The 13,769-nt window shown below is 41.5% G+C and overlaps 1 protein-coding gene across 2 annotated transcripts; it reads left to right on the top strand.

Moving 5' to 3' along the window:
- The first annotated feature begins 644 nt into the window (after positions 1-644).
- Positions 645-9,402, top strand: LOC146568497 (mucin-13-like). Of its 2 annotated transcripts, XM_085284568.1 has the most exons (12): positions 645-795; positions 3,392-3,499; positions 3,643-3,765; positions 4,312-4,418; positions 4,580-4,638; positions 4,772-4,923; positions 5,881-6,009; positions 6,103-6,145; positions 6,238-6,275; positions 6,450-6,537; positions 8,416-8,707; positions 8,797-9,402. In XM_085284568.1, the coding sequence occupies exons 1-12, from the start codon at positions 741-743 to the stop codon at positions 8,953-8,955; spliced, it is 1,353 nt and encodes a 450-aa protein (XP_085140694.1). In that variant the 5' UTR covers positions 645-740; the 3' UTR covers positions 8,956-9,402. The 2 variants fall into 2 exon arrangements, with proteins under 2 accessions (XP_085140694.1, XP_085140695.1); XM_085284569.1 differs by lacking the exon at positions 8,416-8,707.
- Positions 9,403-13,769: the final 4,367 nt, after the last annotated feature.

Raw genomic sequence — 13,769 nt, 5'->3', positions numbered from 1 at the left:
ATTTCATATTCTGTATAGTTTTTCATATTTATATCCTGTTCATATCCTGTACATAGCTTGTACTCACTACAAGCTCTGTACATACTTATAGTTATAGAATATTCACAACATACTTCATACCGTGTACATTATAACATACCATAATAGACCCATTTCTGTAATATACTCACATATCTATATTATTGCTAATATATATTGTAATATATCTATATTACTAAAGCACTTCTGGATGGATGCAAACTGCATTTCGTTGCCCTGTACCTGTGCATGTGCAATGACAATAAAGTTGAATTCTATTCTATTCTATTCTATTCTATTCTATTCTATTCTATTCTATGGTTCACAGTAATTTTAATGTTGTTTTTGCACAACCTAACAGAATCCTTTTTCTCTGCACTTCATAGAGCTCATATGGTAAAGTAATAGCGTGTGAATTGTATGTTTGTGATCAGCACCACGCTGGTCTGGACTGGCCTTTAAAATATCCACTAGATAACCAAGCTGGCAAAAAAAGTAGTGGAAAATTGATAGGTGGACGAAAGGCTTGAAAAGTGGGCTTCCTGGTCTGGGCGTGACCTGCACTTAGCACACTGCCTAAATGAGGAGTGGCTATTCATTAAAACCGCCAGTGGAGGAGTATTATCAGTTTTAAACCCAAAGATTTAGAGAACTACAGACGTGGCCACTTCTAACCTTCACTGACTTTTTTTCCTGTGGTAAAGTTGCTTTTAATTTTTCCAATGGCTCAAAAATTCATCCTCCTGTTTGTCCTTTGGCTTGTTGTAGCCATTTTCAGTAAGTAGCCTGATTTTATTGTATCAACTTTAAAATCCTCTTTTTTTCAGTTTAAGAGTGATGATGATGATAGAGTAACAGGGTAGAGCACATGTTAACAAATTAACACATCAGAAGTGAAATATTAATTTTAATATAGTAGTTTTTTTCTACTTAATTAAGCTTAGATTTTAATTCAATCTAAACTGTTATCCACTGGCGGGGTTTTAATAGGGTTTACATAATTAGTAGATAAATGGATTTTTTTTTAAGACTTTGAGGTCATGCCTGAGCCAAGATTACGGCTGTAACAGCAAAAGGGAGAGCTACCTATGACGTAAGAGTACCTGGATAAATGTCTTCTAATCAAAATATCTCAAATTAGGTTGAATATGAGAATATTATTTTCATGATTAACAGTTACTAGTTCCTTTCCCGTTTTGTTTTGCTTCCATACAAATTCTATAGACTTGTTCAGGACTCATATGTTTGCAATAATTGTGTAACTTGAACAACTTTCTTTTGCAACCATTGTGTATCTGGGCTGGTTTAGCACATACATAAGTAAATTTGACCAGTGTGTCCGTGTCAACAGTCTGACATTAATTACCATTTTATTATTTTATGACCCTGTTGTTATACCATGGTCTTTTTGGTCGGCCACGATTAAGGAAGTCTCTTAGTTCCTTTCAGATCCTGCAAACTGTTTGATGCTTTACATGTCTGAATCCTAAATGATGGTTGAGTGAACTTTATGTTCTCTATGCAGAGCCTTTGTCACTGCTGATGCTCTCTTAATGAGACTGAGAAATGACCCTACTTAGCTCTTTGTTTGATGTCTTGCATCTTTTGTGTTTTAGTTAGAGTTACTTAGTTTTTTATTATCCATATAAATGTGAAATGGCGTTTTTTTCAGAAAAAAAAAAGTCTGGCACTGACACCTACATGAACAATTTCTTCTTTTCTTTTTCAATCAATCAAAGCTTTATTCGTCACATGCAGGTTGCCCTGCAGTGAAATGGGACCACCACCCCCCCCCCCCCCCCCCCCCCGACCTTACACATATAGCACAAACATTACATGGGGATACAGGTCGGAGATTGGTAGAATCAGAGAAAAAAAACATTGAAATGTACACTACAGTGGGGAAAGTGCAAGAGGAAAAAAGAGACCCCTACTCATGTTGTGCTTCCATGGTAGGACAGCATGAGAACAGGAAACAAAAAAACTCCTTTGCACAAAAAGCACATAAATGTCCACAGCACAACATTGTGAAGACATGACAAGCCACAGGGGTGGGTGGGGGGTGAGGAGTAATCCGAAGCGAACACAGCAGCCACCCTGCACAGCGCTACCATTCCAGCGCGGCACACAGCCCGCCGCGTTCCCTCGCAGGAAACAAGCATCGAAGGCGTTGGAAGGGGAGGGGGGATGAGTGAGTGCCTATCAGTGTAAGTGTATGTGTGTGCGTGTCCATAGTTCAGCTGAGACAGTGTCCTTCAGCCTATCAGGCTAAGTAAACAGTCCTCCAGCCAATCCAGGTGTCCTTGCATGGGATGGGAAGAATAGCCGTAACACAGTCGTTATCAGGGAGTGATTGTTCGGCTCCAGCCTTGGGCCTGCAGCTGGCACGTTATGGGGGTCCGCAATGTTCATGTTGATTTTGTTAATTTCCATGCGAGCAGCCCAGGATAATTTTCAGGCTGCTCTTTAACACTCCGACACTGGCCTCTCGATCTCCCTTTGGAGAGTCGCGAGCCTCCCCATGATGGTATCAAACTTCTGTTCCATGGTGTTATCATTCTTTTGATTCTGAGACCTCACAACTGCAGTGATCGGTTCCGCGATGTTTTCCAACTGTCGGTCAAGGGTCTCATTTTGAGCAGGCCTCTCTCTGATGTTTCCCCTCATATGCTCAATGGTGTTGTTTTGAGCCTTCACAGCAGCTGCAAGCGTCTCCAAGGTGTTGACCATATTACGTTCGTTGTGAGAGGTCGCGCCTCGTTCCATTTCGATTCCAGCGGGCAGCCTTGGGGGGGTTTGAACAGCCGGTTCCGCTCTCTTATTTCTCCGATAAAGCAGGGCTAAGCCAACTCCAATCAGCATGAACCCTGTTATCATGGTTCCGAATAGATAGATATCTTCAGCGTCCTCGATCGACAGTCCCGTCAGGCACATGATTCTCCAGTTCTGCCACCCGTCCATTGTGTATCCGGCAGGGAAAGTCCCTCCAGGGCACTCAGGATCTCCCGAGCCCAGATTTCTCGTTGAGAAAAGGGTGTCAATAGCATTCAGAGACCAGTTGATCAAATCCATAGTTCTCTTTTAGGTTTTAGAGAACGACAGTGGGAGGCTATTCCAGGGAAAGTAATGCACACAAGACAAGACAAGGACATAGAGGCTAAGCAGGGAAGAGAAGGGTGAGGAGGAGAGGAGAAAAGTGCGACCGCCTTCGCTGAGAGCTCCTGCGTTTCATGCTTAAACATAGACTATATGATCCTGCTTTAATAACTTTGATATAATTTTTTTTCTCTGGCTTGTTTCCTGGGTATCAAATTTCAAAGTTGTGAACAAAGGTTATCATATACTAACTACTGCATTTTAACACAACTCTTAGCCTCTTCAACAAGAGCAGAAGATCCTGAAATTTCAGGTTCAGGAGACGATGCAACTACTGCAAAACCAGACGATGCAACTACTGCAACACCAACGACTTTATTTAAAGGTAATTTGATACCTCTGGATCCAAATGTTCACATGATATATTGCTCATACAGTGATTCAGATGTGTGTGTGTGTGTGTGTGTGTGTGTGTGTGTGTGTGTGTGTGTGTGTGTACTCGCACTTGTTTTGTTTCTCACTTTGAAGATCCCTGCAACACAAATCCCTGTGGCACTGGAAGCACCTGTGAGGTCCGTTATAACGACACATATGTATGCTTGTGCCTCGCTGGTGATTCCTACAACAATGTTTCAAAGAATTGTGAACGTTGTAAGTATTTGTTTGTGTGCCGCTATGGAGATTTTACTTTATTTAACAGTGACATGAATGAAGATTATATAGCAGTATATAACACTACGTGGGCTGGAGGAAGATTAGTAGATCACTGAAGGACAGGTCATTCAAAACAATATGTACCTCTTGAACTAGCTATCTCCCAATCAGTTTAGTGGGACATAAACAGTAAGTGAGTAATGTTGACCGTTAGCCTGGCTTAGCCAACTTAATGCAATCTGTGAAATACATTTTAATGTTAACATTTTAGATTTGGTTTACTTTATCTTCGCAAAAATAAAGTGTAAGAATGACAAATTGGATTTTGTTTTTTTTTGTTTTTCTGGGGTTTATGTCTGGGACTAACCCAGCTAGCCTCCTGTCTTAACCTTAGTTAAATACCTGCTAGTTGTAGCTTGATATTTAACAGACAGACATTGTATGAGACTGGCATCAATCTCCCTCCTTTCAGCAAGAAAATGAGAGATATAAAATATCATTTTATTAGATTTTCGCTTTCTTCTGATATTTTCTTGTTTTCAGCCAAAGTCTTCCCTGGAAATCTTCAAGTGAAAAAAACATTTAAAGATGAAATGACAGACACCACATCAAAGGAATTTATAGAAACTGCTAATGAAATCATTGCTGAGGTAAGTAATTTGGTAGTATTCTCTATCAATAAATGTGTCTTTATGGACATTTTTTGAAAATGCACTTGACATTACAAGTTATACTAAAAACAATTTCATCAGTTATTTAATCAATCTTAATAGTCATACTGAGCAAAACATATTTTCTTTTGAAAACACAGCTGGATGAAGTTTATAACGAGATGAACGGTTACTCCAAATCTATAGTGCTGAAACTCCTGTAAGTCTCAGACTGACAACAGCTTTTACTATAAAATCTTTCAGCCTGTTTCACATCAATGTACATTAACATGTTATTATACTGCACAAATAAATGATGCAATCATTGCTAAATGTGATTTCTGTCTTTACAGTCCAAGAACCACTCGTGTGTCAAGGGCAAGCTCAGAGGTCATTGCATCAGTACAGATCATCTTCAAGGCCAGTTCTAAAATCACAGATGATCAAGTTGTAAAAACATTAACAGAGTGTACGGGCTGTAACGTGATTGAGAAGACCTTTAACAGTAAGTTTGTTACCTGTATTCTAGCACTGTCACGGTTCTGAGTCATTTTGACCCAGCTTTTTCTGTTTCTTATATTTTGGTGTTTTTCTAGATTATGTTCATTATATTTATGTTCAGAATCTTGAGTTGTGCTGGTCTGATTGTGTATTATGGGTTATATTTTCTGTCAAGTCCTTGTCTTAGTAAATTGTTTCTTGTTTCATGTTTCATGTTCATGTCTAATGTCAGTGTGTTCAGTTTTAATTCTCCCCTGTCTCGTTAGCCTAATTTCTCCCAGCTGTGTCTCCCTCCTGTTTCCCATTCCCTGATTACTCCCCTGTGTATATAATCCCTGTGTTTTCCTTTGCTCTCTCGCGTGTTGTACCTTCAACATGCTGTGTGTTTGTCATGGTTAGTCCTCTAGCGCCTCTGTTGTGAGTCTTGTTTTGCCATCAATAAAGCTGCATTTTGATTTCCAGTCCTGTTTTGAGAGTCCTGCATTTTGGGGTTTTTTTCCTGCCTTCCTGCCACACAGCACAGCCATGACAAGCACATTGTGTTGTTTCAGTCACTTTTATGTCGAAATGTATCTAGAATAAAACTCACAGTAGGAATAGATTTGTTTTCAGAAAGAATATAATTGACAAGATGTGTTTCAGAATCCTTTGTACTAAATCTACACTTCTGTCTAAATGAAACTATTTCCACCATCTGTCAAAGATAATTTAGTTGTAATAAAAATATAATGGATGTCTCAATCAGGGCAGCTGCTGCCATTGCATGTATTGTAATCTTTATTTATAATTCGGTGATTTATGATGTTCTGATGATCATGATATTTTGAAGATGAAGTCATGCTGTTAATTTCAGTCCAGGGTTCATTTCATGGCATATTAGTGATTCGTTTATTTTACTGTTGTACTTGTTGCGAAACATGTCCTTGAGTACTGAGGCTCTTTTTCTCTCCGTCATTTAAAGTTACGAACCTGTGTGATGACACTCCCTGTGATGAACACTCCACAAACTGCAAATCAGGCGATGGAGCTTTCAGCTGTATTTGTAACAAAGGCTACATGCAAACAGACTACAGTAACAGAATGTGCATTGGTAAGACAATTTCCTGAGCAAAGTAAGTGGTGTGTGTGTCTGTGTGTTTTATGTAAGCAAACGACAGACTGTCTCAATTTTTGTTTTTTACAGCTTGTCCCCTTGGGGAAAAATTGAAGGATAATAAGTGCGTGAAGTAAGTACTCCTTCCCCTCCTGTATGTCCTCTGTTGATGTAAGGTTGCTTTTAAATAGAAATCATAAAATCAACCTTCTTCTTGTCTTGCAGATGCTCGTTTGGTTATTCTGGTTTTGACTGCTCAGAAAGTGAGTATACTGCATGTTTTTAAAGTGAAAGCAGAAGCATGGTTACTTAATGACAGCTATTTAAAGAAAAAACTCACAAGATGAAATATAACACATGATACAATAGGTAGAAAGGTTATTCAAAAGCTGGAAAATGCGATAAAAGTTTATGTCCTATTCATTGTGTTTTATTAGACTGGCAGCTCATTCTGGTAATCGTGGGCTCTGTGCTTGGAGGACTGCTGCTCATAGCCCTCATCCTTCTACCATTAGTAGCTACCCAGTAAGTTTCTTACTAATTCATTCATTCACTTTTGTGTCATTCTAACAGTTATAAATGTGAGAAAATGTTTTTCTCACTTTAATTTAGGCTTTATTGTAGATGCAAATGCATTTAAAATCAAGAGAATTTGTTCATGTCTGACAGCAGAGGTGTGGACTCGAGTCACATGACTTGGACTCGAGTCAGACTCGAGTCATTAATTTTATGACTTTAGACTTGACTTGAAATAATGTTCTAAGACTTGTGACTTGACTTGGACTTTTACACCAATGACTTGGGACTTGAATTGGACTTGAACCGGTTTACTTGAAAAGACTTGATATTTTACCCCAAATATAAAATTTAACATGCATATTATATAGAGATTGAAAATGTGACGTCATTCACGGGTAGAACCGCAAAGGATTCTGGGAACTCGTGGCAAGCGGTCAAGCGGTACTAGCGCACGCAGGCTTTCAATTAAAATCAGTTATACAGCGATAAAAAGAAACACAAAAATGTCAAGAAGCCGTTGTATTATTAACTGCAATAGCCGGTCGCATGACAGCCACGGGAAGCCGACGGGTAAAGAGATCGGTTGTTATCGGATTACGTCGTTGAAGAGAAATTGTTCGAGCCATGTTTCCGAAGTAACAAAGAGGCGACTGGATTGCAGCCATTCAAAGACCAATTATAACGTCCCAGAACACTCCAGCTCACAGGTTAGTCTGCTCCAAGCATTTACACGAAGGTCAGTGTTTTTTAGTAGTTAATACGTCATTTTCATAACATAATTAGTGATATAGGTTACAAGCAAGTCTGGCGCTGAACAGAAATTGTCGCGCTATGCTCCTTTATTTATTGTGCATAAATAGTGAATTGTCCTGACACAATATTGCGTTTCTCCTCTGTTATTATGGTACATTGACAAAAACATATACTTTTATTCACAGGATAAAACTGTTGTTTTGTATCACTAATTGCCCAGTACGATTACAGCATACAATATTATTGTCGCTGCTACATTTCTGTGATGGGTACCAGAAATTATTTCCACTGCTAATTAATTACCATTGAGCTCAAAGGTCCTATTAATAAACGGTTAACGAATGTGTATTTATGACGACGATTTGTGAGACTGGTAAACTTATGATACGTACGATGGTCTTTCGTTCTACACGGTGCGTTTCAAGGTCCTGCACCCATCCGTCGGTAAACTGTACCTGGACTTGTTGCAGTGACCGGAAGTTACTAAACTTCATGAGTGTATGCACTCACACCAAGAAGCGTATAATTATAAATATGCATATAAATATGCTACGATGAGATAGCTGACTTCATCTAACTAGCAAATGTTGTCCAGGCTACGTTGGTGATGCAGTTTTTTTTAATGTGTATGATATTTTTGTCATGCGATTTTAAAGTCGGTCCTACAACCGCATCCAAGAATAACATGCAGCTTATCTCAGAACTGTCGGTGAAAATTATTCTTGGAGCTAGGTTTAATTGAGCTGCATTTTAAAGAGGTGCAATTTCACAATTTGTGTATATTTTCTAAGTTCACTATTTTGTCATGTGTTGAGAAAAACACAGATTTAAAAATTACATGGTCTAATATTTACATTTAGCATATAACTGCAACATTATTATTATTTTTTTTTTTTAAAAGACTCGAAAGGACTTGAAATTCAAAGTTTCAGACTTGTGACTTGACTCGGACTTTTACACCAGTGACTTGAGACTCGACTCTGACTTGCCTGACATTACTTGAGACTTGACTTGAGACTTGAGGATAAAGACTTGAGACTTACTTGAGACTTGCAAAACAATGACTTGGTCCCACCTCTGTCTGACAGAGTCAATAGTGAATTACAATATTTTTTACTGCTGTGATTTCAGAAAATCAAACAAAATCTCGAAGAAGAGCAAAAGTGCAGAAATGGAAAAACCCTACACTAACCTGAGTTCTGCCGCACAACCAGTGGCTAGCAATAAGTTTGGCCACAGCCAGGGAGTCTCATTTAATGGGTCAGCCAATGGCAATTCAGGTTTTCAGAATGGTGGGGTACCCATGTTCCCACGAGCTGGCAACCCCACCAACAGCATGGACAACAGGACCAACCTGGAGATGAAACCAAGCAACAGCCGACAAAACTTTGGACATATGAACAGTGGCTCAGAGTATTCCTCTGTGTGTATAAAGAAGAGATATGTTCATCAGATTTTTGGTTTTTTTAGTGTTTGCTGTTAAATTTACTCTCATTCTTTTTTTCTCTGTAGCGGCTATATGATGAACCAGAGGACATACGCCCATACGCGCAGACTCAACCTCGGAACTACCCTTATGCCCAGAATCAACCCAGGATGAACCCGTATACTCAGAACCAAGGCCACAGCAACCCGCACTACACACACGATGATGGAAGACGCTACTATTAGTACAACATCAGAAAGGCTCACTATACAATGATAGGTTTATGTTTTTAAATTTGTTTTATAATTCCTGTATGTAATGAATCGTATTGAATCTTATGTGACTGACTACAGTACAAGCTGTCATAAACCAATCTTGTCTGATCGTGACTACTTTATTTCAAGTTGGAGACATGATTTCGAGGATTGGTCTCATTTTTTATCGGTTTTGGTTATATGAATTATGAGTTATTAAAGAGTTGTCTATTTTAAATTGAAAAACCTGGACACTCATGTCCAAATATATTGCGATAATGAGGTGCTACTTATGATTGTTCCTTTGTCTGATAAATGCTTCATTCGTCTGTGAATTCACAAATTTTTTGCATGTAAATATGTTAATTTTTTGTGATGAACTAAAATTTGATGTTTAATTCAGTTTTTGTGAATGAGAGGAGTTTATTCTAATAAAATTATAAGAACCTGTGTGTAGTATATATTAGCATCAAGCGGTGAGGTTGCACATGTGTGTGTGTGTGTGTGTGTGTGTGTGTGTGTGTGTGTGTGTGTGTGTGTGTGTGTGTGTGTGTGTCTGTCTAGAAAAAGGAAACTCAAAGATGTAGCCTTGATGTCAAACCCAAATACTCAAATAATCAAGGAGCTAAACAGAGAATATAACTAAAGACTACTAAAGAACCAAGACATAACCCAAAATACAGAAATATCACAAGGAAACACAAAATGCTGGGTCAGAAGGACCCAGAACCCTGACAATGCATGGCACATGTACCAATGAGGAAACCACATGATTTCCTCATGAAACTTCAGACTGGTAACTTAGAAACACATCATTTGTGTTGCAATAATTCAGAACCTGATGTTTCTACAGCTGGTAAATTTAGTTGATTGGACATGATTTGGAAAGGCACATATATAATGTCACAGAGTTAACAATGCAGATCAGAGCACAAACCAAGCCATGGTCCAAGGAAATGTCTGCAGACCTCTGAGACAGAATTTTATTGAGGCAGAGATTTGGGAAAGGAAACAGAAAAAATTGTAGCACTGAAGGTCCCAAAGAACACAGTTGCTTCCAACATGTATAAATGGAACCATCAGGACTAGAGCTGGCTATATATATATATAAATATATATATATATATAAAAAACACCCAGCACGCCCCTGCGGGCGGTTTATCCTTCAAGCTCGGGTCCTCGGAGCTTGAGGGTCCTGCGCAGTATCTTAGCTGTTCCCAGGACTGCGCTCTTCTGGACAGAGATCTCGGATGTTCTTCATGGGATCTGCTGGAGTCACTCACCTAGCTTGGGAGTCACTGCACCTAGTGCTCTGATTACCACTGGGACCACCGTTACCTTCACCCTCCACATCTTCTCAAGATCTTCTCTGAGCCCTTGGTAATTCTGCAGCTTCTTGTGTTACTTCTTCCTGATGTTGCTGTCATTCAGTAGCGCTATGTCAATCACTATAGCCATCTTCCTCTGCTTGTCCAACACTACTATGTCCAGCTGGATAGCCATCACCATTTTGTCCATCTGTATCTGGAAGTCCCACAGGATCTTAGCTCGGTCATTCTTGGCCACCCTAGTGAGTTTCTCCCATTTTGACCTCAGGACTTCGAAGCCATACTCGGCACAGATGTTTCTGTATACTATTCTGGCCACTTGGTTATGGCGTTCCATGTATGCCTTGACTGCTAGCATCTTGCACCCTGCTGTTATGTGCTGCATTGTCTCAGGGGCATCTTTACACAGCCTGCACCTGGGGTCTTACCTGGTGTGATAGACCCCAGCCTCTATGGATCTTGTGTTCTGATGACTGCTCCATTCCAAAGTCGGTATCCGTAGACAGTCTTTTTGATGATATCACTGAGGGGGCTCAGGCCTTCTCAGAACAGTAGTGGGGACAGTGCATCTCCTTGGTAGATCCCACACTTGATGGTGACTTATGAAGAAATATAACAGAAATATAAAGAACTGCTAAAAAAGCAAGCAGAAAAGAATAATGAGAAGAACTCACAAAAAGAACTAACAAAAAAAAAAAAACACCCAGCACGCCCCTGCGGGCGGTTTATCCTTCAAGCTCGGGTCCTCTACCAGAGGCCTGGGAGCTTGAGGGTCCTGCGCAGTATCTTAGCTGTTCCCAGGATTGCGCTCTTCTGGACAGAGATCTCCGATGTTATTCCCGGGATCTGCTGAAGCCACTCGCCTACCTTGGGAGTCACCGCACCTAGTGCTCCGATTACCACGGGGACCACCGTTACCTTCACCCTCCACATCCTCTTGAGCTCTTCTCTGAGCCCTTGGTATTTCTCCAGCTTCTCGTGTTCCTTCTTCCTGATATTGCTGTCATTCGGAACCGCTACATCGATCACTACGGCCGTCTTCTTCTGTTTGTCTACCACCACTATGTCTGGTTGGTTAGCCACCACCATTTTGTCCGTCTGTATCTGGAAGTCCCACAGGATCTTAGCTCGGTCATTCTTGGCCACCCTTGGGGGCATCTCCCATTTTGACCTCGGGACTTCCAGGTTATACTCGGCACAGATGTTCCTGTACACTATGCCAGCCACTTGGTTATGGCGTTCCATGTATACCTTGCCTGCTAGCATCTTGCACCCTGCTGTTATGTGCTGGATTGTCTCTGGGGCATCTTTACACAGCCTGCACCTGGGGTCTTGCCTGGTGTGATAGACCCTAGCCTCTATGGATCTTGTGCTCAGAGCTTGTTCTTGTGCTGCCATGATTAGTGCCTCTGTGCTGTCTTTCAGTCCAGCTTTGTCCAGCCACTGGTAGGATTTCTGGATATCAGCCACCTCCTCTATCTGCCGGTGGTACATACCGTGCAGGGGCCTGTCCTTCCATGATGGTTCCTCATCTCCCTCCTCTTTCTTGGGTTTCTGCTGCCTGAGGTAGTCACTGAGCACTCGGTCAGTTGGGGCCATCTTCCCAATGTATTCTTGGATGTTCGTTGTCTCATCCTGGACTGTGGTGCTGACACTCACCAGTCCCCGGCCCCCTTCCTTCCGCTTAGCGTACAGCCTCAGGGTGCTGGACTTGGGGTGAAACCCTCCATGCATGGTAAGGAGCTTTCTTGTCTTTATGTCAGTGGCTTCTATCTCCTCCTTTGGCCAGCCTATTACCCCAGCAGGGTACCTGATCACGGGCAGGGCGTACGTGTTGATGGCCCGGATCTTGTTCTTACCATTCAGCTGACTCCTCAGGACTTGCGTGACCCTCTGCAGGTACTTGGTGGTTGCAGCCTTTCTAGCGGCCTCTTCATTGTTCCCATTTGCCTGCGGGATTCCCAGGTACTTGTAACTGTCCTCTATGTCTGCAATGTTGCCTTCTGGTAGTTCAATTCCCTCAGTTCTGACTACCTTCCCTCTCTTTGTTACCATCCGACTACACTTCTCCAGTCCGAACGACATTCCAATGTCATTGCTGTATATCCTGGTGGTGTGGATCAGTGAATCGATTTCTCGTTCACTCTTGGCATACAGCTTGATGTCATCCATGTGCAGGAGGTGGCTGACAACTGCTCCATTCCGTAGTCGGTATCCGTAGCCAGTTTTGTCAATTATCTCACTGAGGGGGTTAAGGCCTATGCAGAATAGCTGTGGGGACAGAGCATCTCCTTGGTAGATCCCGCACTTGATGGTGACTTGTGCTATGGGTTGGGTTGGCCTCCAGTGTTGTCCGCCACATCCCCATTGAGTTCCTGATGAAGGCTCTCAGGGTCCTGTTGATCTTGTATAGTTCTAGGCATTCCAGGATCCAGGTGTGGGGCACTGAGTCATAGGCCTTGCACTGCCTGGATTGATTACAAATCAATCCAGGCAGTGCACAGGTTGGTCAGTCTGGTTCTGCAGTCTCGGATGACTGCTTGGTCTGCCAGTAGCTGGTGTTTTGCGCCTCTGGTATTCTTGCCCATCCCTTTCTGTGCCCCGCTCATGTATTGACCCATGTGCCTGTTCATCTTAGCCGCTATGATGCCTGACAGGAGCTTCCACGTGGTGCTGAGGCAGGTTATTGGTCGGTAGTTGGCCTTCGGTTAGCCATTCCGGGTGTCTCTCTTCAACTAGCAGCTGGTTCATTTGTGCTGCCAGGCGCTCGTAGAGTGCAGTCAGCTTCTTCAGCCAGTAGGCGTGAACCATGTCAGGGCCTGGTGCTGTCCAACTCTTCATGCTGGAGACCATTTCTTGGATATCTGCCACTGTGATGGTTACTGGACCCTGTTCGGGGAAGTCGCTGTGGTCTGACCTCAGATCCACTAGCCACTGAGCATTGCCGTTATGGGTTGCGTCCTTCTCCCATATGCTCTTCCAGTATTGCTCCGTCTCCAGCCTTGGTGGTGCCTTGGTCATATTGTTCCCCTGCCACTGAGAGTACACCTTGGCTGGTTCCGTGGAGAAGAGCTGGTTTATTCTCTTGCCTTCTATCTCTCTGGTTTATCTCTTCAAGCGGCTGGCCAAGGCTGTGAGTCGTTGCTTGGCAGTTTCCAAGGCCTCAGGTGTGGACAGCTTCCTATATATATATATATATATATATATATACATATATATATATATATATATGCAGAATTATTAGGCAAGTTGTATTTTTGAGGAATAATTGTATTATTGAACAACAACCATGTTCTCAATGAACCCAAAAAACTCATTAATATCAAAGCTGAATGTTTTTGGAAGTAGTTTTTAGTTTGTTTTTAGTTTTAGCTATTTTAGGGGGATATCTGTGTGTGCAGGTGACTATTACTGTGCATAATTATTAGGCAACTTAACAAAAAACAAATATATACCCATTTCAATTATTTATTTTTA

The sequence above is a fragment of the Mchenga conophoros genome, linkage group LG8, assembly GCF_057382185.1.
Source record: "Mchenga conophoros isolate Kocher_MC1m ecotype Shallow Benthic linkage group LG8, M_conophoros_male_GT1.1, whole genome shotgun sequence".
NCBI classification, from domain to species: Eukaryota; Metazoa; Chordata; class Actinopteri; order Cichliformes; family Cichlidae; genus Mchenga; species Mchenga conophoros.
The sequence above is the reverse complement of the archived record's forward strand: the minus strand, read 5'-3'. Positions and strand labels throughout refer to the sequence as shown.